The 24590-nt window shown below is 47.9% G+C and overlaps 1 protein-coding gene across 1 annotated transcript in view; it reads left to right on the forward strand.

Moving 5' to 3' along the window:
* Positions 1 to 5630: 5630 nt before the first annotated feature.
* PMPCB (peptidase, mitochondrial processing subunit beta) overlaps positions 5631 to 24590 on the forward strand; it is a 171224-nt gene continuing 152264 nt past the window's right edge. Inside the window, exon 1 of the mRNA XM_078679446.1 lies at positions 5631 to 5759. Within this exon, the coding sequence (XP_078535572.1) occupies positions 5676 to 5759 (84 nt within the window). The 5' untranslated portion in view covers positions 5631 to 5675. The remainder of the gene's footprint in view (positions 5760 to 24590) is intronic.

Genomic DNA, 24590 nt, shown 5'->3' on the forward strand with positions numbered 1-24590 from the left:
GCGAGCACGTGCCCTTTCACAGACTAGCGATATGAAATCCGGGACCAGATCATCATGGGCTGCCGCTCAAAACTGCTACGGAAGGTGATCCTCTGACAACCCGGAATCTCGCTGGACGAAGAGATGGAGGCTGCTCTGCATACACCGGTCGCCGAATCCCAGGCACCCAGACACCCCCCGATCAAGGAGGAGAAGGTCGACGCAATCCAGAGACACCCCACGACGCCTCGGCAGGCGCCTAGGCCCCCGCCAGGTGGATCGTTTGGATACTGTGGTGAGGATCACCCCGCGACGGCTGTCTGTGGGGGGGAAAGGAAAAACGTGTTCTCGCTGCGGAAGGCTAAACCACTATGCCAGAGTGTGCCATGGGGGGGGACGTTCCGCTCAACAGCGCCGAAGTCCAGAGGTGTGTCCCAGCGTCTCCGACAACTCTCCGTTGCCGACACGCAAACAGTGCCGGATGACCAGCCACAACAATGACGCCCCGTGTATGAGGACGAAGACGACGAAGAAATATTTGTGGTGTCGTACATCAGCTGGACGGGGATTCGGCGGAGGCCCCCTCCCTTGTGTTGTATCTCCATCGAAGGCACTGCTGTGCAAGCCCTCATAGACACCGGGGCATCTGTCTACGTGATGGACTCCGACCAGTATAACCGCCTATCACCGTGACCTCCTCTTGCACCTTCCACCGCTAGGATCTATCCATACGGGAGGACGGACCCGCTTCCTCTCCTTGGCGTCATCCAAACCACCATTGCAAGCGGAAGCTACTCAACCAAGGCGAGGTTCCACATCACCGAGGGCAAGAAGGTGACTCTGCTCAGCTGCCATACCGCTGAAGACCTAGGGCTTGTCTTTTTCGCTAACCAGGTCCACGAATCCCATGCAGAAGCGATGCTAAAGGAGTTACCGGAGCTCTTGAAAGGACTGGGGAAGCTAAAAGGTTCAGGCTGCACATTGATCCCTCAATACAGCCTGTGGCCCTCAGGCACCGGCGTGTGCCATTCAATCTACGTCCGCAAGTGGAGGAGGAGCTGAGGAAGCTCGAACATCTAGGGGTGATCGAGAAGGTCTCTGGTCTCACCCCGTGGGTGTCCCCGCTGGTCGTGGCACCCAAACCCAAGCAACCAGAATCCATTCGACTCTGTGTCGACATGAGACTGCCAAATACCGCAGTAAAGAGGGAATGGCACATCACCCCCACAATGGATGACATTGTGGCCGATTTAAATAGAGCAAAGTGGTTTTCAAAGCTAGACTTGAACGCCGGGGAACCACCAGCTGGAACTGGAACCTGAGAGCCGTTATATTGCCAAGTTTTCAATGCACATTGGCTTACGTAGAGACAAGAGGCTCCGTTTTGGAGTATCGTCGGCCGCCAAGGTCTTCCAGAATGCCATCCTGGAAGCATGAGTCGGGGCTGCAAGGGGTGATCAACCTCAACGATGATATCCTCATATACTCCAACACAGTTGAGGAACATCACTCACACCTCCGGGCCACTCTAAACGGTTGGCGGGCTAACCCTGCACAGATCCAAATGCTCATTCTAACAGGAGCGATACCAAAGGGGATGATGGACGGAGCGTTTGAGCAAATCAAACACTCACCCCCAGTCAACTGATCTGGGTTTAATCCATCACCATTCTTTAGCTCACTCCACCACCCCAGTTCAGACATGGCCATATGCAAATCAGTCTGAACCCTGTGCCTCATGGAACAGTCCAGCCCGAACTGCCAAGCCATGTCTTCCCTGGACCAGAAAAAAGCATCCTGGGACCGGTTTCGGGTTCATAACCCTCATCAGCCAGGCTATCTTGAATCCAGTGGCAAAGTGAGCAAGGGACCCACGTCTGGGCATACCCTGCCAACTTAGGGCAAATAAAGCGATAGCAAAGGGGATGATGGACGGAGCGTTTGAGCAAATCAAACACTCACCCCGAGTCAACTGATCTGGGTTTAATCCATCACCATTCTTTAGTTCACTCCACCACCAAGTTCAGACATGGCCATATGCAAATCAGTCTGACCCTGTGCCTCATGGGTACAGTCCAGCTCGACCTGCCAAGCCATGTCTTCCCTGGACCAGAAACAAGCATCCCGGGACCGGTATCGGGTTCATAAGCCTCATCAGCCAGGCTATCTGGAATCCAGTGGCAAAGTGAGCAAGGGACCCATGTCTGGGCATACCCTGCCAACTTAGGGCGAATAAAGCGATACCAAAGGGGATGATGGATGGAGCGTTTGAGCAAATCAAACACTCACCCCCAGTCAACTGATCTGGGTTTAATCCATCACCATTCTTTAGCTCACTCCACCACCCAGTTCAGACATGGCCATATCCAAATCAATCTGACCCTGTGCCTCATAGGAACAGTCCATCCCCAACTGCCAAGCCATGTCTTCCCTGGACCGGAAACAAGCATCCTGGGACCGGCTTCGGGTTCATAACCCTCATCAGCCAGGCTATCTTGAGTCCAGTGGCAAAGTGAGCAAGGGACCCACGTCTGGGCATACCCTGCCAACTTAGGGCGAATAAAGCGATACCAAAGGGGATGATGGATGGAGCGTTTGAGCAAATCAAACACTCACCCCCAGTCAACTGATCTGGGTTTAATCCATCACCATTCTTTAGCTCACTCCACCACCCCAGTTCAAACATGGCCATATGCAAATCAGTCTGACCCTGTGCCTCATGGGAACAGTCCAGCCCAAACTGCCAAGCCATGTCTTCCCTGAACCGGAAACAAGCATCCTGGGACCGGTTTTGGGTTCATAACCCTCATCAGCCAGGCTACCTTGAATCCCCAACCTTGCGGCCATGTCAGAGCCACTGCGTGTCCTTACGCATCACAGCCACAAATTGGTTGTCGATGCCAGCCCTGTGGGCCTAGGGGCAGTCCTTCTCCTGGAACATGGACCGGAAGTGTGGAAGCCAGTTGCCTACGCAAGCAAAGCCATCACTGACACTGAGACCAGATATGCCCAGATCGAGAGTGAGGCGCTGGCGATCAAGTGGGCGTGCCAGCACTTCCATCTGTGACTGTGCGGCCAAGAGTTCAGCGTCGTGACCGACCACAAGCTGCTGCTCCTGCTGTTTGCGGGTTCCTCCCGGTTGGCGCCCCCGAGGATTGAACGATGGGCCGTGCAGCTGCAAGGCTACAACTTCAAAGCGATTTTTCACCCAGGAGCGCACAACCCGACTGATTACCTGTCTCACCACCCGGAATACCTGACGCCGTCTAACCCCTTTGTGGATGCCTGCAGTACGGAGGCGTTTGTCCAGATGGTGTCGCAGGAGGCGTGCCCCAAGGCCATGACCCTTGGAGAAATTGGCCGAGCTACTCAAGAGGACCCCACCCTCTCCTGAGTTCGGGGAGCCTTGGAGATCAACGGGTGGGCCCACTTCATGGACGGAGCTCACGTCCTCCGGACGTAGGTCAGGCACGTCCGTCAACAACTGTGGCATGTTCGGAGCAAACTCAGTGTGGGGGACGGTGGAGTCATCCTGAGGGGACGTCTCATAGTGGTCCCAGAAAGTTAAAGAAGAGGATCCTCGCGCTGGCCCATGTTGGTCACCAGAGAATGGCCAAGACCAAAGTCAGATTGAGGGATAAGGTTTGGTTCCCAGCCATGGACTCCATGGTAGAGGAGATGGTACGGCAGTGCCATGCCTGCACGATCACCGGGGGAGACCCAGCACCGGCACCGGTGATCACGGAAGAACCGTGCAAGACTTCATGGACGCATCTCAGTGTGGACTTTGGGAGCTCCCCGGACGGACGTCACATGCTGGTCGTGGTTGACTCATTCTCGAAGTTTCCCATCGTCTAAGTCGTCGCATCAAAGCCTTCCCACACGTGAAGAGAGTCCTTGATCGAGCCTTCGCAATGATGGGGCTACCGGAAGAAGTTAAGTCCGACAATGGACCCCCCTTCTACGGGCGGGAGTTCCAGGAATATCTCGAGAGCCTAGCGGTGTGCCACAGGAAGATCACCCCGCTATGGCCCCAAGCGAACGGAGAAGTAGAAAGACTAATGAGGACAATTAACCGTATATTACGCATTGCAGTAGACAACGGAGAAGATCCTGAGTCGGCCCTCGACCAATTCCTGGGTGCGTACCGCAGGACTCCTCATAGCACCACCAATTGTGCTCCGCCTCATCTCCTGTTCAAGCGAGCCCCACTGGACAGTAACTCGTCAGACCCGGCGAGGGTGCCCGTGGAGCGGGACGATACAGCCGTCCAAGCGAGGAGGGAGACAACAAATCGGAAGGCCAGTGAGGCCCGAAGAGCCCAAGAACCTCAGCTAAGAGTGGGAGACCGGGTGGTGATCAAAGAGCGACAACCCGGGTGGAAGTTCCGGAGGCCCTACGAGCTAGATGCATGGGTCGTTGTCAGTGTCCAAGGGACTATGGTCACTGCTCAAAGAGGACAACAGTCCATTACCAGGAATGTATCCAGCTTCAAGAAGACCACAGAGGCAGAAGCGGACCCAGAGGTGTCCGTATATCAGGATTCCCTGCCGGACTTCTCCCCACCCCCATGTCACCCAACACGGGGCCAGCCAGTCAAGGGGGTGCTGACAGTACCCGATCGACCAGTCCTTCCACGTCCGCCGAGTCAGCCAAGGGAGCCCCGGCTGGGGTGATGACATCTCCCTGTGCCCGGAGCCAGAAGTATGGTCTCCGGCCGAACCCGGTGCAGAGTTAGAGGCTGAAAGACTTTGTGTGGACCTCCCCGTGAACTGAAAGAACTTAATGGTCTCGAAAAGAAATGAGGGAAATAGAGAGCCACCCGGGCTCTCACAAAAGTGTTGCAGTACACCCATGCATCCCCACACCCACTCCCGAGGGTATAAATAAAGGGGCCGGAGACCGCTCGGGGTCTTCCGGCCGAGAGTGTAATTACTGTCTATGGTTATTATTTCAAGCGCAGCTGCGGCCTATATCATCTGGGCCCCGCCGCGCTACATGCCCCTCAAACACAGTCTTTTTTTTTTTACTTTAATAAGCGCTGCGCCGTCTTCAAGGAAACCGCGCTATGCAATGCAAAAGGTGTTGCTTTTGGTATTGTAAATAACAATGCCTTTTAATTTTTGTTAAGACATTGCCATTTACATTGTCAATAGCTCAAAATAATGTCTTTCAGAGACCTATTGCATTGTAAATGCTTGTTCCTTTTCTTACTGTTATTTTTACTGCACATGAAGTGTTGTGGGCGATATAGGGGCACTATGGGTGGTGTGCTTCCTGATAGCTGTTAATTCACCAGCAGCTTAAAAAGGGATTAATTCCTTTTTCGGGCTATTCTCTTTCACGCAGAAACATTCGGCATTCTACGTTCTAATTAAATGGCCTGTCAAAACTTGCTAAGATAAAATAACATTCCTATAAATACAACATTATAATAAAACACTATTACTTGAATACAGTCTGTCATTCACATAAATATTTCAAACCTTTTTATTTTTTTTATTTTTCACTCTGTTCTAGCTACTGGTTAGTAAGAAAAGCATAGTTGCTTTTACTTTGGCTTTACTGCAGTGGGGGTAATGACATTTCAAGATGGCCGCCATGCCAGTGCAATTGCAGAGGGGACTGTCCTGCCTTAGATAATTTAGAAGCATTTATGACCCTGCGGAGTGACGTACCACCAGGTCTGTTTTGCAATGGCGGCGTCCATGCTGAGGATTCCCAGCTGGGCTCGTAAAGTGATCTGCCGAAACGTTATCAATGGACGACTACAGAAGCAGGTACGAACCGTGTCTGTCTCTAGAGCTGCCGAGTTAAATAGTAGTGAGTAGTTCGTGGAGCGAGAGAGCGAGAGGGAATGCGTTTTGAAAGTAGGGATGCTGTTAGCATCACAGTTGCCGTGCCTTTCATCTGTTCTCGTCAGCATCGTGCACAGAAATCTAAAGCGCCCCTACACAAATCTATAAACCATGCATGCCGACATTTAGTATCGCATAAATTACATTATAGGTAGAGTTGGACAAAGGGGATTTTATTTCCTCATTGGTCTCTATTAAAGTGGCGGAAGCTTTAAGTGGTTTAAAGTTAAAATACAGCAATTTTCGCTTTAAAAAAATCAGTAGGATCCTGCCTAATCCTAAATTTTGGCATGCATAAGTACAGGAGTGGTGCAGTAGTGGAGAGGCCAACTTTCCATTAAACACTTTGTAGGATTGGATGGCAGACGCTGTGAACAGAGCCATCAGAAGATGTTTATTTTGTGGGCTAATACGTTGCATACTTCTGCCCCGTACATCCTACGGCTATCGAACAAAATGTATAAGTGTGCTGGAGCGAGAATCAGTTTTTATTTAGGAGTTCTAGGTTAACCATCATCAAGACTAATTCCAACTCGATTTACCTTTCTGTGGCTGTATGGATCTTTGTCGTTGTTTTGGAGAAGAGGAGAGTTGATCGTCACACAAATTATTATAATCACAATCATTCCTCTATTTTGAGTCTATAAAGAGAGTTTGGTATAAGTTAAAGGGTTTTATTATGAAACTCTTTAAGCAGATCATCTTTATTTATTTAACACATTTTATTCACTTTCCTCAGGTTACAATACATTTGAGCAGATCATCTTTATTAGGTCAAAAGATAAACGCATCATTTAGTCATTAGAATCTTATTATTAGAAGTAAAAAAATCAGTCCGTAAGCAGTAAATTGAATAAATACATTAAGCATGTTCCCTAAAGGAAATAATCCCAATTCTAATAATCGGGGAGAAAGGCGTCAGTCAGAACCCATAAAGAGTCAGAGCATAAAGCTTCAGCATTAAAGTCAGTTCAATAGTTAAAAAATAGTTCAAAGCAGAACGTCCCATAAAGAGAGGTTTGAGATACTCAGTAGAGTCGCAAAGCAGCGTGAAATAAGAAAAAATGGAAAAACGTAACAGCAAGTGACTTCTGAGTAACAAGCATTGGCATAGCCAGTAGGTCTCGCCTTTGGGACCTTATAAGTGTTTAGCCATGCAACACTTGATGTTGCACCAAAGATATTGTGCTGGATAATTAAACACTTATACGGTCCCAAAGGCGAGACCTATTGGCTATGCCAATGCTTGTTAGTATTTGTAATTACCCATTGTAATTATTTACAACAAAATTATTATTACTCTTGTATCAAACTGTCAACAGTCACTCTATAAGCCAATAGGTTTCCTTGTTTTAAACAAAGGTTTGATGTTGTGAAATATGTTTGGATGCAATAGCCAAAAACTCAGAACCACCTAAATGGTCGCTAGGCCGCATGCTGCGTAAATCACAGGGTTGTAATACACATGTTTTAAGCCATGCCCATAATGACTTAAGCTACCCCTTTGGAGACCCCCACCTTATTTAATCTCACTTAAAGCGATGTTGTTACAATAGGCTTTTGTCTACCGACAGCTGAAAGCTGTCTCGTAGGTCAGCCCTAAACATTGTAATGCTTTAAAACTGTTGCTCTTTGAGTCAAATGTAAAACTTGTGGTGCAGAAAAAAAGGAACAACTGCTTTTCCCCCTTGTGTCACTCACTCCGCAGCATTTCTGAGAGGGCAGGGGCACAGCTGATGTTTAATGTCAGCGGGGGTGAGTTATGCAAAAAATTCGAAGTGCTTGACCTCCACTACAAACAGCATGCTAGAATTCCCAAATACAGAGAGTTCCAGAAAGACCGGACCCCGCAATAAGTACAACACATCTTTTCTCTTTCCTCCCCCAAAAAATGAAACCAGGGAAAACCCAGTAAAACAAGTTCAATGTACACAGTCTCTAAGGTACAAAGGTGGTTTGCGATTCCTAATGGTTCTTGTAACTCTGGCACCCTCAGCTCCAAGGTTAGAAACATTTGCCTGAAGTTCGCTCAAACCTCCCAAAAGGCTCTGACCGGGACACCAACGAGCCCTCACCACCCGCTGCAGTCATCTCAATCCCAATCAGGCTTCCAGTACAATTAGAATCCTGGGCAAAAACGTACCCACTGCTGTGGGTTGAATCTTCTCTGGCAACTCTACCACCTTTCAGGTATAGGGCTACCCGTTGAAGGTTCCACCTCACCATTTCCCAATATTACAGAATGATCAAAAACATTCTTGACTCTGTTGGCCCCTTAAATTTAGAGAGACTTCTACCCATCCTCCCACTCCTGACCTTCACCAAATCGCCCGCTCTGGCACCACCACGAGTAAAATAACTCTTTTGAGACTAGGGAACAGCACCATCCAAAGAAACCCACTCCTTCATCCATGCGGTCACTAATTTGGAACCAGGAGCCCTTCCCCACATCAATTCAAAAGGTGACTTGCCTCTGTTCCCCTGCATGGTGGTACGATAGGCCCAAATCCTCTCATCCACCATTTTACGTACAATACCCCCATTCGCACTCACCATTTGGAGAATTCCTTTGACTACTGTGTTGACTCACTCACACAGGCCATTCACCTGCTGGTTTTGCAAGGAAGTGCAATGGTGAACAATACCACAGTCTCTTAAAAATGCTTGCATCTCATGTGAGACCAACTGCGTACCATTATTGGTGATAAGGATTAACCAAATGCCTTCCTCCTTAAACAGTTCCCCTAAGTATCTGATGGTACCCTCAGTAGAAATCTCCTTCACAAATTTCACGTTTAGCCATTTGGAGAACACGTCCACCACAGCAATGCCACATCTGTTGTACCCTCCAATTCTTCCATGGAACCAATGAAATCCAAACAAATGCTCTGCCAAGCCTGCCCTGGATTAACATTGTGTCCCATACCTGACCTACCTCCGACTTTTAACCTCTTCTCACCCTCTTTACACATATTAAACCTTTCCACCCAACTAACCACTTGCCGGTCCAGGCCAGGCCAGTCCACCGAAACTGTGCTTTAAGGCGGTGTTGACATAAAGGCCTATTTCTTTGTTGAATATTGACATTAAAGTCCTTAGCAGGATTATGGCGTCTCGACTGCATCCACATATGCAACATTTAATACATCCAGATGATGCGGGATTCATCCCCAAGAGCAGTACGGCTCATAACTTGCGATGGTTGGCACACGTATGGCATTCACCCCTCTTACGACAGGAAGAATGTGCCCTGGCATTATTAGATATCGAGCAAGCGTTCGATTCGGTCAGGTGATGTATCTTTGGGAGGTTCTACGTGCATTGGGTGTGGGGCCATGATTCCTGAAATGGGTGCAGTTACTATATTCGGACCCTCGTGCTATGACCAGAATGGGGAGGCTAGTGTCACAGTCTTTTCGATTGCAATGAGGTACTAGACAAGGTTACCCCTTGTTGCCCCTTCTTTATGCCAAGGCATGGAGCTCATAGTGGTCAGTTTGCAGAAGGAAATGGAGGCCTTTGGGATCACGCTAGGGGAGACTACTCATGCGGTGTCCATGTATGCGGACGATACATCGGTGTACTTCCGAAAACGGGCTCGGGCGATACTGACACTCCTCAATGCTCTTGAAAGATTTGGACACGTGTCAGGACTACAAATTAACTCAGGGAAGTCTAAATTAATCCCACTGGGTAGCCTGGCTCCGCTAGCGGACCAGGGACTGCCGGAGGTGGGACTCCCATGGGTGCGATCCACGCTTAGATATTAAGGAGTTAGACTGGCGGAAAAGGCCGAGCAATACCTGGCGCTTAACATAGCGAAAATCATTGAGGGACTGCGAGGTTCGGTTCGCTTCTGGCATGAGCTGCCTCTATCCCTTATGGGGAGAATAGCCCTGTCTAAAATGGTTGTCTTACTCACATGCCTCTATGCAATGCAGCATTCTTTATTCAGGATTCCCTGTCACTTTTTTGCAACACTGGATAGGCTTCTAACTGAATTACTGTGGGGGCTTAAGGGTAGATTGGTAGGGCTAGCCACTCTTCAGAGAACTTGGCAGAATGGGGGATTGGAAGTTCCATGTCTAGAATTTTATTATGCGGCCTCACAGTTACAACATGCGGTACATTGGCTGGACGATGAAGAGAACTGGGAGAAGGCCCTGCTGGCTGGGACCTTCGGAAGTGTAACACTTCCTGAATTACTAATGTTGGGGGCACGGATTCCACTAACTACACCATATATTGTTAGACATGTGGAGGAGGTGTGGGAGCTTGTCGTCCAAAAGGGCCCCCTACGCCCCTGTGGGCGGTCCAACCCTTTCACCATACCTCCACATCCATGCGCAGATGGCAGTAGGGGGGCACCATGGGGGACCTATATATCAACAAGCAGTGCATTACACATAACCAGGCTGTAGAGGCCTTTACGCTGGGTCCAGGACATTTTCTACAGTATGGGAAAATCGCCCAGATGACTAGGGAGTTGTGGCCCATGTTCCCTGAGGAGCCTGCTGTTTCTAATGTGTTACAGACTATGATATTGATGGCTAAAGAGCGGAGGTTAATGTCACACCTATACCGAGCAATCCGAAACAACAGGGTGGTCCAGGCACTGCCGATCCAAGTGGGAGACACTGACGGGGTGCCCCATAACAGAGAGAGACTGGACAAAAATCCATGAAGGGGTTAAGCAGGTAAGCTCGAATGCAAGGTTTAAGCTTATTCGATTCAATTATGTACACCAGACATATCTTACCCTCAAGATGTTACACAAGATATACCCGGAGCGATCTGGGCAATGTCCCAGATGTGGAGAGGCGGAGGCAATATTTATTCATATGGTTTGGTCCTGCCCAGTGCTTCAATTATACTGGATGCATTGCAGGGAGCGACGGGATGGGACATACCAAGAGAGATCCGGGTGGTGCTGCTGGGTCTGCTATCCCAACTTAAAAACAAGAATCGTAGAAGGAAATTTATCCTTTTGGGTCTAGTGTCGGCAAACACTATTTCCTGGCTAATTCGCAGACCACCCAAAACCTTGCAATGGATACGGGACATGCAGGAGTGGGTGACGGCTGAGTTGATCCGGATGCAACATATTAGACATGATGGAAAACTAGAGGATCACGTGAGGGCGATGTTGGGTGAGATAAAAAGCAAGAGGATGGATGATGACCCACGGGAGGAAGCCACCGGGACTGTACAGTCGGGTAATGGGCCAGAGGACAAATAAATGAAAGGGGAAAGGCCAATCATGGACATACCAGACAGCGCACTGTTATGAATAAATGGCAAAGACACAGGTTTATATTATAGGGACGCACACCAGACATGGAAGGGAGGGGTATGTTTTAGTTATAGCTATGGGTGGGGGAGGAGGGACATTGGGTTTATTTGATATGGAAATATTCCCGAGATCAATGAAAACATAGACAGGAAAATGGGGATTTGAGGGAATAAGGATTGATTGATGGGACAACATTTTTAACTGTTGGCTTAACACATATGTAGGGATTGTATTTGGCGGAGTTAACCTTGTGGACATCAGTATGGGACAATTCTTATTGTCTTATTTATGACAATGCCCAAATTGTTTTGTCCTAACTATTTCAAATGCCAATAAAGATGTATAAAAAAACTGCGTTGGGTCAAGGTTTGACCTAATCGACCCTCATGATCTAGAGGCAATAACGTTCTCCTTAGACAAGCCGGGGGGACATTTTCTAACCCCTCATCAAAACCTCCTTTCCACTCAAAGAAAACTCATCCTGAACCTTTACGAATGGCCTTGCCAAAACTTGACACACAACTATCTCTCCTAGCATTCTCAAAACTTCTTTTAAAACGTCATCTGCATCCATTTCTCGCAGCCACTTAGAAGCCTCGAATGCACCATCACCATCCATAACCATGTCCTCCTCTGAAGCTACCGCAATGTCTTCTTCATCATTCGAACAAACAAACCAATCAAACAGGCGTTTGTTAAGCGTGACTTCTCACCCATAACGGTCTCAAGGCGCAGAGGGGAGGCGGGGGGGGTGTTAGCAGGCTCCAGGCCATCAATGGGGGGGGGTCTGTCAAAGAACCAGGTTTTGAGGTTACTTGCGAAGATGGGGAGCAATGTTAACTGTCTGAGGTGGAGCGGCAGGGCGTACCAGGCTCGGGCCGTGAGGAAGGAGAAGGAGCGGCCTCCCGATCTGCTCTTTCTGGTGCAGGGGACAACACCGTAGAAGAGCTGGGCAGATTGTAGGGTCCTCTGGGGTGCATGGAATTTGAGTCGGCTGTTCAGGTATGCTGGTCGGGTGTCTTGGAGGGCCTTGTAGGCGTGGGTGAGCATCTTGAAGGTGACTCTAGCTTCAATGGGGAGCCAGTGGAGTGTGTGCAGGTGCTGGGAGATGTGGCAGTGTGTTGGCAGGTTGAGAACCAGTCTTGCCTCTGCGTTCTGGATGTTCTGTAGCTTGCAGGTGAGGTTTTTGTTTATTCTGGTGTAGAGTGCGCTGCTTAGTCGAGTCTGCTGGTGACCAGGGCGTGAGTGACGGGCTTTCTGTGTTCGAGGGGGATCCATTTGAAGGTTTTATGTAGGAGGCCTAGGGTGTGGAAGCAGGAGGATGAGACAGAGTTGATCTGGTGGAAAATGTTGAGCTCGGAGTCCAGGATGATTCCCAGGTTGCGTGCGTGGTCCGTGGAGGTGGGCGGGCTTCTGAGGGCGGGAGGCCACCAGGTGTCGTTCCATGCATCGGGGTTTGGGCCCATGATGAGTAGTGAAGGTGTCCATCAGGTCTGTGGGCTCGTCAGAGATTGTGCTCAGGCGGAGGTTGGATTTGTGAACGATAGCGATTCCTCCTCCCAGGTGGGTGGGGCGGTACTTCCTGGAGATCTTGTATCCTTGGGGAATGGCGATGGCGATGTCCTGTCCCGCGGTGGTGTTGGTCCATGTTTTGGTGAAGAATGCTATGTCCGGGATGGTGCTATCGGGGAGGTCCCAGAGTTCGGTGGGATGTTTGTGGAGGGATCGGACGTTGAGGAGGATGCATTGCAGGGTCTTCGTTTGGGTTGTGGTCTTGCAGGCCGATTGGGCCGGGTCTCTTGGCGGTGCTGCAGGTGTGCCAACAGCAGTGACAGCTGAAGGGTCCTTGGGTGTCGGCTGGTGATGCTAGCTTGCAGTTGTGGCTGCGTCCTGGGTTTGAGAGTGTGGAGTGCTGCAGGGTTGTAGCGTTGGCGTTGAAGAGGTCCAGGGTTCCTGGCGCTGGTTAAGTTGGGGTCGCGGACAGGCGCAGACGGGCTTGACTTTAGCGAGCCTTTGGCGTGCCCGCGGCCGCCATTAAGTAGGGGTCGTGGAGGGCTGGATAGCTGGGAGGCAGGAGTGAGGAGGAGAGCTGAATTGGGCCGGTCGCATTGGTCTTGCTGGTGGGGAGGGGCAGAGGGGGCAGCAGCAGCTGGGAAAAACGGGTAGAAAGGCAAAAAGAGAGGAAAGAGTGGAAATGAGGCAGTGAAAGGTGCAAGAAAAGTGGGGGAAAGACACAGAAGGAGAGTGAGAGGGGAAGATTAAATGAGTAAAAAATGAGTGAAAATGGAGGAAAGACACAGGGGGACTGAAAGGGGAGATTGAAATCAGTAAAAAACGAGTGAAAACGGAGGAAAGACAGAGGGGGAGTGAAAGGGGGAAATTGAAATCAGCAGGACCATCAACTATCCTCCAGTCTACTGACAGCCCAGATAAACAATCTGCATGTTTTTCCAACCATGTATGTGTTCAACTTCATATTGGTACTCTTGAAGTTTTGCACCTAATTTTGCTAACCTTGCTGAACCCGTATGGGTACCACCTGGAGAGAAGACATTCACTAAGGGCTTATGGTCTGTACGAAGAACAAATTTGGTACGCCACACATATGTGCAGAAATATTCCACATCCCAAAACGTTGCCAGTGCTTCCCTTTCGATGACTGAATAATTTTACTCCGAGGGAGTTTGCGTTCTGGATGTAAAAGCTACAGTTCTATCCGTACCCAAGGTTTTCTGGGACAAAATGGCTCCCAACCCCATACCTCTGGCATCAACGGTTATTATGGATTTACATTTTACATTGAACTTTGTTAAAACATCAGCCTTGCATATCTCTTTTTTATCTGGGCTGTCTACTGACAGCCCAGATAAACAATCTGCATGTTTTTCCAACCATGTATGTGTTCAACTTCATATTGGTACTCTTGAAGTTTTGCAGCTAATTTTGCTAACCTTGCTGAACCCGTATGGGTACCACCTGGAGAAAAGACATTCACTAAGGGCTTATGGTCTGTACGAAGAACACATTTGGTACGCCACACATATGTGCAGAAATATTCCACATCCCAAAACGTTGCCAGTGCTTCCCTTTCGATGACTGAATAATTTTACTCCGAGGGAGTAAGCGTTCTGGATGTAAAAGCTACAGTTCTATCCGTACCCAAGGTTTTCTGGGACAAAATGGCTCCCAACCCCATAGCTCTGGCATCAACGGTTATTATGGATTTACATTTTACATTGAACTGTGTTAAAACATCAGCCTTGCATATCTCTTTTTTATGTTGGTAAAGCACTTTTGATGTTGTTCACCCCACACAAAACGTACTCCTTTTTTGAGCAAACTCCTCCGCTCTTTCAGGTGGGAAGAGCGGACTTCTCCCAACTGGTCAGGAAACAACTGACCGGTAGAAGAATGTTCTGCTTCAAACCATTTAAAGGAGGGGGTGCCAAATCAATGAAACTACACAAACTCTTCTTAGGTCGTACTGTGGTGGTGAGCCTCAGCAAGGCCTACCAGTGCAAGGGGTTCGCCCTTTCTCTGCACAAGTCTTCAGAACAATAGGATAGAAGTTGGCACAGAAACTGGAATAGAAAATACAAAGTTTATTAACCTCATGAGGTGGAACTGCATTCACACAGCACCCTTCGGCAATGTATGAAGTGAAGTAGCACACTGAATGGAAGGAGCTTGATCCTTTTATACCCACACAGGGGCTCAAAAGAAGGCGGTACAAGTACAAGAAGTAGGTTTTAGGCAGATATAAAGTCATACAGAAAATACACAGTCAACAAGTTGCTAATTCTGGTGAACACATCCTGATATTTACAGACTAACAGCAGCTGCATGGACAGCTGCAAGCTCAACTGAGCATGTGCAAAGTGGAAGAGGCTAAATATAACCTGTCTCTAGGCAGATTTCAAGAGCAGACAACAGCACCGTAGAACAGAACACATGGTAGCACATGGCAAACAAAATGGCTGCCAGAAATACAAAATGGATTCCACAAAATGGACAAGATAGCCTCTAAATACAGGATGGCTTCTGCTAATGCTATCCCAATCGCTGCCAAATTACAACAGTACCCCCGCAGCAGATATGGTGTAACTGATATATTCCTTTTGTTCCACCATAAACAGACACTTCTTTTTCCGGAGAGTTAACCCCACTTCCCCCAATTTCCCCAACACTGATTTCAAGACATTGTTGTGTTCTGCAACAGATTTTCCGAAATCCGAAATGTCATCCTGGAAATAAATAGTATTGTCGATACCCTTAAAAATTTCGGTCACCCTACACTGAAAAAGACTGGCAGCTGAAGCCAATACCGAAAGGCAAACGTGTGACTGGAATGTTCCTTCAGAGGTGATGTATGCCGTCAGATGTTTAGAGTCGTCCTGCAGTCTTATCTAGTGGTAAGCACTCTTATGGTCCAGTTTCGAAAAGAACTTAGCATCTTTCAAAGTTGTCACAAATTTGCTGAGGTTGGGTAGGGGAAACGTGTCAGCGACCACACATTGGTTTTACAACCTCAAGTCCACACAAAATCTCAACTTCCCATGATCTTTTTTTTGTGATGACCACTGGAGACACCCAAGTCAATTCCTCCACTGGCTCAATCACATCTGCCTCTAACATCTCCATCTCCTTTACAAGTTCCTTCACCTACTCCCTCACCACATTGGGTAGCCTTCTCACTTTATGTTGGACAGGTGTGGCATTTTTTTTTACAAGAATACGATGTGCATAACCTTTAAGTTGCCTACTTTTTTTCTTCAAAAACGACCTCCGCCACTCTCAAGATGTCCTCCACCCCTTCATCCTCAATGACCAGGATTTCTGTGTGTCCAGGTATTCACGATTATGCATAGGTCATACTGATGCATCCACTACAGGATGGGGGTCCCTGATCCGCTAAATATACTTTACCAATAATCTCTATCCCTGAAAACTTGATGGTTGCTTCAAAGTATCCCACAATATCGAAGTCTCTCCTTGACATCCACCCGGAGAAATATCCATGGGTGATAACTTTTTAGAAGTCCACTCTCTCTCAAACAAACTCTTAGGAATAATGGTATACTTAGACCCAGTGTCTACCATTAAAAAAAACCTTGTGTTCATCCACCATAAATAAATCTTTAGATCTATTCCTTCTCCTGTCATCCTCATCTTGTTCTTTCTCATCATCGACACTGAGGATCCTATCAGCTTATCCACTGGTGCTATCAACTTCTTGGAAACAGGCCACCCTGGAGCGGGACTTGCTTTTGCACACCCTAGCATGGTGCCCACTCGTCAAGCCCTCTTGTTTAGCTGTGAAACAAAATTTAGAGTCTGTCGAGTGAACATTATTCCCACAAGTATTGCAAGACCCAAGATTTTGCTTGAAGTGAAATGATTTCTTTAGGAACTTTCCTTTACTCTTAACTGCAGTTACTCTACCCACATCTTCTTCCCCACTGTAATTTTGCTCAAATACACCAATCTCTGAAACTTCTGCCACGTCATGGGAATGGTTTCTTTTCTCTAATTCTCTCATACACCCCTCTTGTTCCACTACCTTGGCTAAATTGATGGCCACTTTCAAAGAGGAATTCTTTGCTGCCTAAAGCATTTCTTGTATTTTTTTTATTGTTACATTGGACAATTTAGATTTTTTCACAGCCTGGTGGGCAGAAAATCTGGATTTTATTAAAGAAACGGAGGCTAAGATTATGCAAATCTCCTTTATTGCTCAGCAGCAACAATTGAAGAGAATATAGAACTTCAAACCACACTCTAACATAGTATATAGTCCCATCAACGTGCAGCCATCACCTTCTTTCCAAGTGCTGCGAACAAGTATTTATTTATTTATTTATTTAATTTATTTATTTAATTTATTTAAACTCAATAAAATAAAAGGTAAACTTTGGTGTGGAATGATCCAGTCCTGTCAAACCATTTCGGAGACATCTTATTCTGGAAAAGAAAAGACATAATGGGTCAATAATATATAACCCTTAGAGTGGGGTTAATAAGTGGAGAGATAATCTTAGCCTCTGTGTCTTTAATAAAATCCAGATTTTCTGCCCACCTGGCTGTGAAAAATGTACATTTTATGGCATGACACAAAGGCTAACATTATGCAAGTTTAAAGTGTATTAAGAACATTGTCAATCACGTTTGTGATTGGTCTAAAATAGCAGTTTTTAAACATACTCATTCGACCAGTCTGTGGCTCGAAGAATATCTTGGAGCCCTCCGCCTCAAATAAAAGCCTTGGAAACTGATGCACCTCTAAGAGAGTGTGCACCAAAGATAGAAACATCCATGCCACTCTCACTCATAACCTCTTTAACCCACCTAGCAAGCGTAGGAGAAGAAACTGCTTTATATGGAGATCTTTGTGAAATTAGAAGTTGAGTTACATCTCTTCTCAAACTTTCAGTCCTCTTTTCATACTCCTTTACGCATTTCACAACTCACAGTCTTTCATTCATTGTAAAGAAAGGGTAGAAGATAGAACATGACATAGTTTTGGTCCATTTTTTTAGCTAAAAACAAACTCCCTCAGGTTGGTAAGCCTGCTAGTGACATCTAAAGCTTTAACATCTGAGGTTCGCCTCAATGATACCGGGCATAGTAAGACTGTACTGGTACTGGGTGCTGTACTGTTACCAGTGCATGGAAAGTGGCGCACATCCTTCCATTATTAAAAAAAAACAATTTAGACCCCCTAGAACATTCTAACTACAGACCGATCTCGCTGCTCCCTGCTTTCGCCAAAATTGTGGAAAAACATGTCCACTCCACTCTCTCGAACTTTCTTGGAACCCGAGATATTCTCCATCATACTCAATCCGGTTTTCGCTCAAACTTGAGAACAGAGACTGCATTATTGGAAGTCACAGAGTCAATAAAGGAGGTTCTGGTTGGCGGAGGAAGGGCGTTGTTGGTTATACTCGATCTGTCGGCGGCCTTCGATACCGTCCCTCACGGACGTCTTCTTTTAAGACTCCGGGAGATTGGACTGAGAAGGACGGTATTCAACTGGTTTGAGTCGTTCTTGTCGGGTCGCCGACAATCGATTTGGGCACCCCCTTTCTCGGCTACCGTTCCTCCGTTGGAGGTGGGAGTTCCAGAGGGTTCGGTGTCGAGCCCCACTCTCTTTAATATTTATCTGTCCCCTCTGGCTGACTTGGTGGAGTCTCATGGAGCTCGGATTGTGTCCTACACCGACGATACGCAGCTTCTTTTTACCTGCGATAAGAACACCGATTTCGCCGGTGATACCATCAGGCGCTGCCTCAAGGCTGTTTTTTCTTGGTTTCAATTGAACCAGTTAAGATGCAACTCTGATAATTCAGAGATCCTTTTTTTTGGCTGTTCCCCTAACACCCACTGGAAATCGTGGTGGCCTACCAACATGTACCCTCATCATCAGCCAATTCTTTGGCAAAAAATCTGGGTGTAAAAATCGATGAAAGGCCTAACTTTTAAACCCCAGATTCTTGGCGTAGTCGGCCAGTGTTTTGGCCTTTTACGAACCCTCAGGAAATGTCTTCCTTTTCTTTCCCATGGCCATAGGAGGATTACGGTTCAGGCGTTGATCTTCTCTAGGCTGGATTACACCAATGTACTTTATTTGGGCCTCCAGGAATAACTTCTCACGCGCCTCCAATCTGTACAGAATTCGGCGGCAAGGGCAATTTTTGGCCTCAGCCGTAGGGCTCATACCTCCGGCTCTTCTGAATTCACTTAATTGGCTGCCAGTGCGCAAACGTATTTATTTCAAGACTCTTATTATGGCCTTCAAATCTCTGCACGGCATTGGTGCTGCTTACTTAAGGAAAAGAGTGCGGTTTTATGTTCCCTCTAGATCTCTTCATTCCGCCTCTCAAGCTTTGGCCACGGTCCCTGCAACTAAACGAGCGCGCATTGGAGGTGGTTCATACAGACTGCTGGCTCCACAACTTTGGAACAAACTTCCCCTTTCTCTCAGGAAATTAGACAACCTGCTGTCCTTCAGGAAGGGGCTTAAGACCTGGCTGTGTGGACAATAATTTGCATCTGTTTTCTTGGTCACTCCTCTACAGATCTGTATAGCGCTGGGACACTCTGTCCGAGTAGACGAGCGCTTTATAAGACCCCCATTAACATAACATAACATATAGGAAATGCGTTTGAGAGAGGTTTACATTATCACCCCATTAATAAATAATTTGTAAAATGTTTCTAACATCCCATAAGGCAGTGTATTTTGCAGTTGGAGGGTTTAGGACCCGCATACTTCTAATGATTTTCCTTGTCATGAGGTTTTGTCCCATGAGACACCATCAACTAAGGAATGTCCTGCAGCTATGGCTGATGGAGAACCAGTCCGCCACACCATTATTTAGACCAGGAATGTGTTCCGCTATAACTGAGAGTCCTTACTTCAAGCAATAGCCCCAGAAGCCTTTCGTTATCTCTGTAAGACCCTTGGAATGTGGTCCCCCCATCTTGTTGACGTATCTAACTGCCGACACATTGTCCATGCGCAGCATTATACAGCATTTCATTGAATTCTGGGTGAAGCACCAAACTGCAAATGAACCTCCTAGTAATTCTAAGCAATTGATATGCAGTTCCTTCTCGTGATGTGTCTAGCGACCCCCTGTTGATGAGTCGCCATATCTCGCAATCCATCCTTCTAAACTCGCATCTGATTCTGTCATCAACTCTGGTGCCTCCCCAAAGATGGCTCTGCCATTCAAGGGGAACTCCTTCATTGACAAAAATCTTTCTGAGCTCCTCGCAAAGTCTTCTTAGCTTTTCCCCTGATAATTTAAATTCTGCAGTTACAGTGTTCACCATGGAACGCAGGAATTGAGTTTCCTGGTTTGGTATTATGCATGACTTCTTTGTGTTTATTACAAAGCCTACATGTTCTAGTCGGTGAATGGGGAGTTGTGTGTGTCTGGAGCCTACGGACTTTGACTGAGCCATTAGAAGGATGTCGTCCAGATATATTATTAACCTTTCGCCCCTTTCCCTGCGCCACACTACTACCGGACACAAGATCTTGGTGAAGCACCAAGGGGCCGAAGATAGTCCGAAGGGGGGGGGGGGGGGGGTGCACAATTCCCAGAGTTTTCCTTCCCATGTGAATTGGAGAAATTTCTGGTGTGGGGGCCAAATCGGGGTGGTCGGGTATGATCTTGTAGGTCCAATTGTGTTAGCCAGTCCCCCTTTCTCTGTATGTCCCTTAGGAGGTGGATCCCTTCCATTTTGAAGTGGTGGTATGTTACTTATTCGTTTAGGCTCTTTTAGTTTATAACAGGTCTCTGTCCCTTGTCTTTCTTCTCTACGAGAAAGATATTGCTGACAAAGCCTGCTACCGAGCTCTCTTTTATACCCCCTTTGGCTAACAGATCATTTACCTCTTGGGATACTAACTTCCTGTGTTCTTGTGAGAAGTTTATCTCCCAGGGTCTCTTTACTAGTGTGGGTCTATGTGAGAATTCTATTTTGTATCCCCTGACTGTATCTAGAACCCACGGGTCCTGTGTCACCATGGTCCAATTGCCAGAGAATAGGGCTAATCTCTCTCCCACCTTTGTAAGGGTACCTGAAGGGTCTTTCAAGATTCCTACCTGTGGAGAAACCTCTCTGTCTTCTTTCACTCCGGAAGGGTCTTCCGCTGCTTCTTTGTGTTTGCGGATAGAACTACTGATGGGTGGAGAAGGTTGATTGCGAAAACTTAGGTCCACGTCCCAGGAAGGGTCTTGAAGTTGTTTGCCCACGGACGGGGAACCGACCCTGCATTCGCCCGGCCCTACCAAAAATTCTGTCCAGAAACACCTTTTTAATCTCCCTCTGAGATTTTTGAATTGAGCTACATGCTCCAACATATTTGGCCATATCTCGTATAAATTCTACCCCAAAAAGGAGGCCTTGTGATTTGGGTCCTCCTTCCTTGTTTGCCAACTCTATCAGTTTGGGGTCGATTTTAAGGAGGACGCCTTTCCTACGCTCATTGGAGATGGCGGCATTGGCATTGCCTAGAAGGCAGATGGGCACTCTTGGCATGATTTAAGACTCTTGTCTATTCCCCTCCTGAAATCTTTTGCACCCTTGGCTATGAATGCCACCACCTTAGGGTCTAGCTAAGGTGTCATTGCTATCTTGTCGGGAAGGGATTGGCGTGGGCATTCAGACCTTTGTCTTTATCTGACCTCCTTGGGGATCTCCCTTCTCAGCTAGAACGTAAGGTAGTCCGCCACATGTTGTGAAGGTTACCACTCTAGTGATAAAGGGTGTTTTATTAGGAGAGGGTCAAACATGTCTTCCCCGAAGGGGTCGACTATGCCCATATTAGATCCTGAGGCCTTACTTGCCTCTTCAGAGCTTCCCATTGTCTTAACCTCCAGTTCTTCAAAGTCAGTATCAAACTCAGAGGAGCATGAGAGGTCGATTTCTGTTTCCAGTGATTCATCGCTATTGATGGGGATAGGGAGCTTGGGCCTGTTCGTTGCCCCTCTGTGGTGCCGGAGGCATCATTCTTGTCACCGCCTGAAAAGTGTGAATGAGATGCTTTCCTCTTTTTTGCACCTCTGTTGGGGTGTTCAGGGGCAGCTCTTTTCTTTGGGGCCTTCACTGCCTCTTCTTTGCCCTGGGTATGGACAGAGCTCGTAGAGGGCCATGCCCTAGATAGTGTTTCTCTTTTTAGGTCTCGCGTAGCGAATGCAGCGCAGCACTGCATTCGCTTCGGAGACTTTATTGCTGTGGCTTTGATGCGCAAAGGGAGACAGGAGGTGGGCCGCGCGGACAGGCGATGCGCATGGTTTGTCTCCTCTCTGCCTCCCATCGCGCGCATGTTTTCTGAGGGAATGCCCCTGTCCACCGCCACAGAGGCCCGGGGCGTTGTTGAAGATTTATGACTGCACTTCCTTCACTTTCCATGTGCTTCGGGTCACTTGCAATTCCTGAAGCTTGTTATTATATAGGATAAGAAAGTCTGCGTTCTGCCTATTATGCATGGGGAGATGGGCTGTGGCATGTCCCAAGCACTTGGTGAGATGGCGTGTTTCATATTCTATAGGTGGCACAAACTGTGCTCTGTTGGCTCGAGGGGCTGGGGCAGCCAGCTCTTGGTGCTACTGCTCGTTCCTGTGCAGCGTGTGCTCTTTGTATGGTGGTGACACATGTGCCTGTGCTGCCGTCTAGTGCTATGCTGGGATGTAGTGAAGTGGTATTCCCCACTTGACAAAGAACTGGGGATCATGCACAGCACCGCACTGGGGGATGCCGCAGCGTGCTGTCGCTAGCACTGTGTGCCGCAATATAAAGCGCTATAACGCATTGGTGATTGTACCCTGTCTCACAGCTGTGCACTTGGTTGTGCTAAATTCGCATTCCCAGCTCCACAAAGAGCTGAAGATGGTGCAGAGAACTGCACAGGTGGGATGCTGCAGCTTGCTACCGTCTAGTGCTGTGTTTTGCAACACAAAGCGCTATAGTGCGTTGGTGATTGTGCCCTGTCTAACCGCTGTGCACTGGGTTGTAGTGAATTCTTATTCCCAGCTCGACAGACAGCGCTGAGGTTGATGTACAGCACTGCACTGGGGGATGCTGCAGTGCTCTGCCTTCTAGTGCTGTGTGTTGTAACCCAAAGCGCTATAGTGCATTGGTGATTGTGCCCTGTCTAACCGCTGTGCGCAGGGTTGCAGTGAAGCCGCATCCCCAGCTCTACAATGAAGTGAAGACGGTGCACAGCACTGCACCAAGGGTAGCTGCAGTGCCCTGCCATTGCCTGCACTGCATCTGCCCCAGCTGCAGCGCATGTGGGTGTTTTGTTGGATGGCCGAGCATTGACCTCCATGCTGTGCTGTGAGCGGCTTCGCCCTGGCAAGCAGGAGGCGGTGCACTGGTAAGGATTAACATGTATTGGTCAGTATCGAAAGTTGTCTAAACACAGCTGACACCTGGGAGGGGGGGACGGGTGTACCTGCATCGATATATTTGTTTATTTGACACGCTGTCTTTCAAACAGTAAAAAGTTGAAAACCCAACATAAGGCCTCACACACTTTTATAATATTTCACAGTACAACAGAAAATCCTTTTATACAATACTTTCACTAAAATTCACAGATCGCACAGATCAGTAACAATGGCAGAATATTCAGCATCTTTTCTTTACATGAAGCTCATGTCGTTTTTGGACATTAAAAATCTTGCTAGGGTACACGATACATCCATCAGTTGTGTTCTGAGGAGAGGAAGGGCTGGTAGGGTGGGGGTCCTGGTGTAAGCGAGGTAGCCGCCTTGCCTCAGGGTGGGTGATGTGTGGTTCGGTTGTGTGGATTTAAGTTGTGAAAGTGTCTCGGTGTGAGAAGTAGTTTCATGCTGGCACCCTCTGATCTCCGGGTGAGACCCTGATGCAAGTCTTAGCATCTCTGACCCCAGCGACCATTGCCATGATGAGAGAGTGGGGGTCTCTGCTCGGGGTGCAGCAGTGAGATCTCAGGGTTGTGACAGTCTAAATGCCTTTGTATAACACGTAATGTGTGTGGGAGGTCTGATTATTTTGGTAAAACAATTTTTATTGCAGAATCAGAGTCATGCAAACATTTGAACTATCCCATCAGTTTTCGCTCATCGCTGGTTGTCAGTCACAAACACTATTTTACACAGCCGTTTAGCCCACATCCCGAAGGTAGGGCGGCGATATCCACGAATCCACCCAAAAACCAGGTGACCATATCCCAGCAATATTATACATTTGACATCAGTATAAGTGGACTTGTTAAAAAGATCTGCTTTTACAGCCCTACCTATCCAACCCCCAACCCCAACAAGAAGCTCTGTTCCCCCGAATATTGGCAGGAGCAATGTGCCTGACCTATAGCCGCCACCCCACCCACTGGGATCTAGTCTGCGAGCCCACCATTCTATCACTAGCTCTTGACTCACTCTGCTGCCAATGACATTCTGCCGGCCGCAGTTATCCATCACCCCCCCCCCACCCGCTCCCTGGGTTTTACGCCGATGTGAGCCAAATGCAGGAGTTAAACTTGTCAATCAGGAGCCGATAAACAACAGTCATACAGTCGTGCATCACCTGGATTCCCCCTTTAGTTCTCGTCTTCTCCGTTTGCCTCCCGTGACCGAGACTCCTGCAGAGCTACCACTAGACCTTCCCATGCCCTCGCTGCTTCTAGACCCTTCTCATCATCTTTGCGAGTTGCCTGTCTAAGCCGGACCATACTTTCACTTCTAGCCCATTTTTCCAACTCTGTCGCCCAACGTCTACTGGACGGGCCCTCTGATGACTTCCAGTGCCAGGTGATCTCTCTCTGAGCTAAGATGAGTCCTAGGTCTATGAATTTACTGGTGATCTTAGTTTTCTTCGTGTGCGGGAACCACAACAGCAGGCAAACAGCCTTGTCAAAAGTCAGTCGTCTGTCCGTCACCCCTGTCAGCAGGTCTCCCACT

Source organism: Lissotriton helveticus, chromosome 1_1, assembly GCF_964261635.1.
Source record: "Lissotriton helveticus chromosome 1_1, aLisHel1.1, whole genome shotgun sequence".
NCBI classification, from domain to species: Eukaryota; Metazoa; Chordata; class Amphibia; order Caudata; family Salamandridae; genus Lissotriton; species Lissotriton helveticus.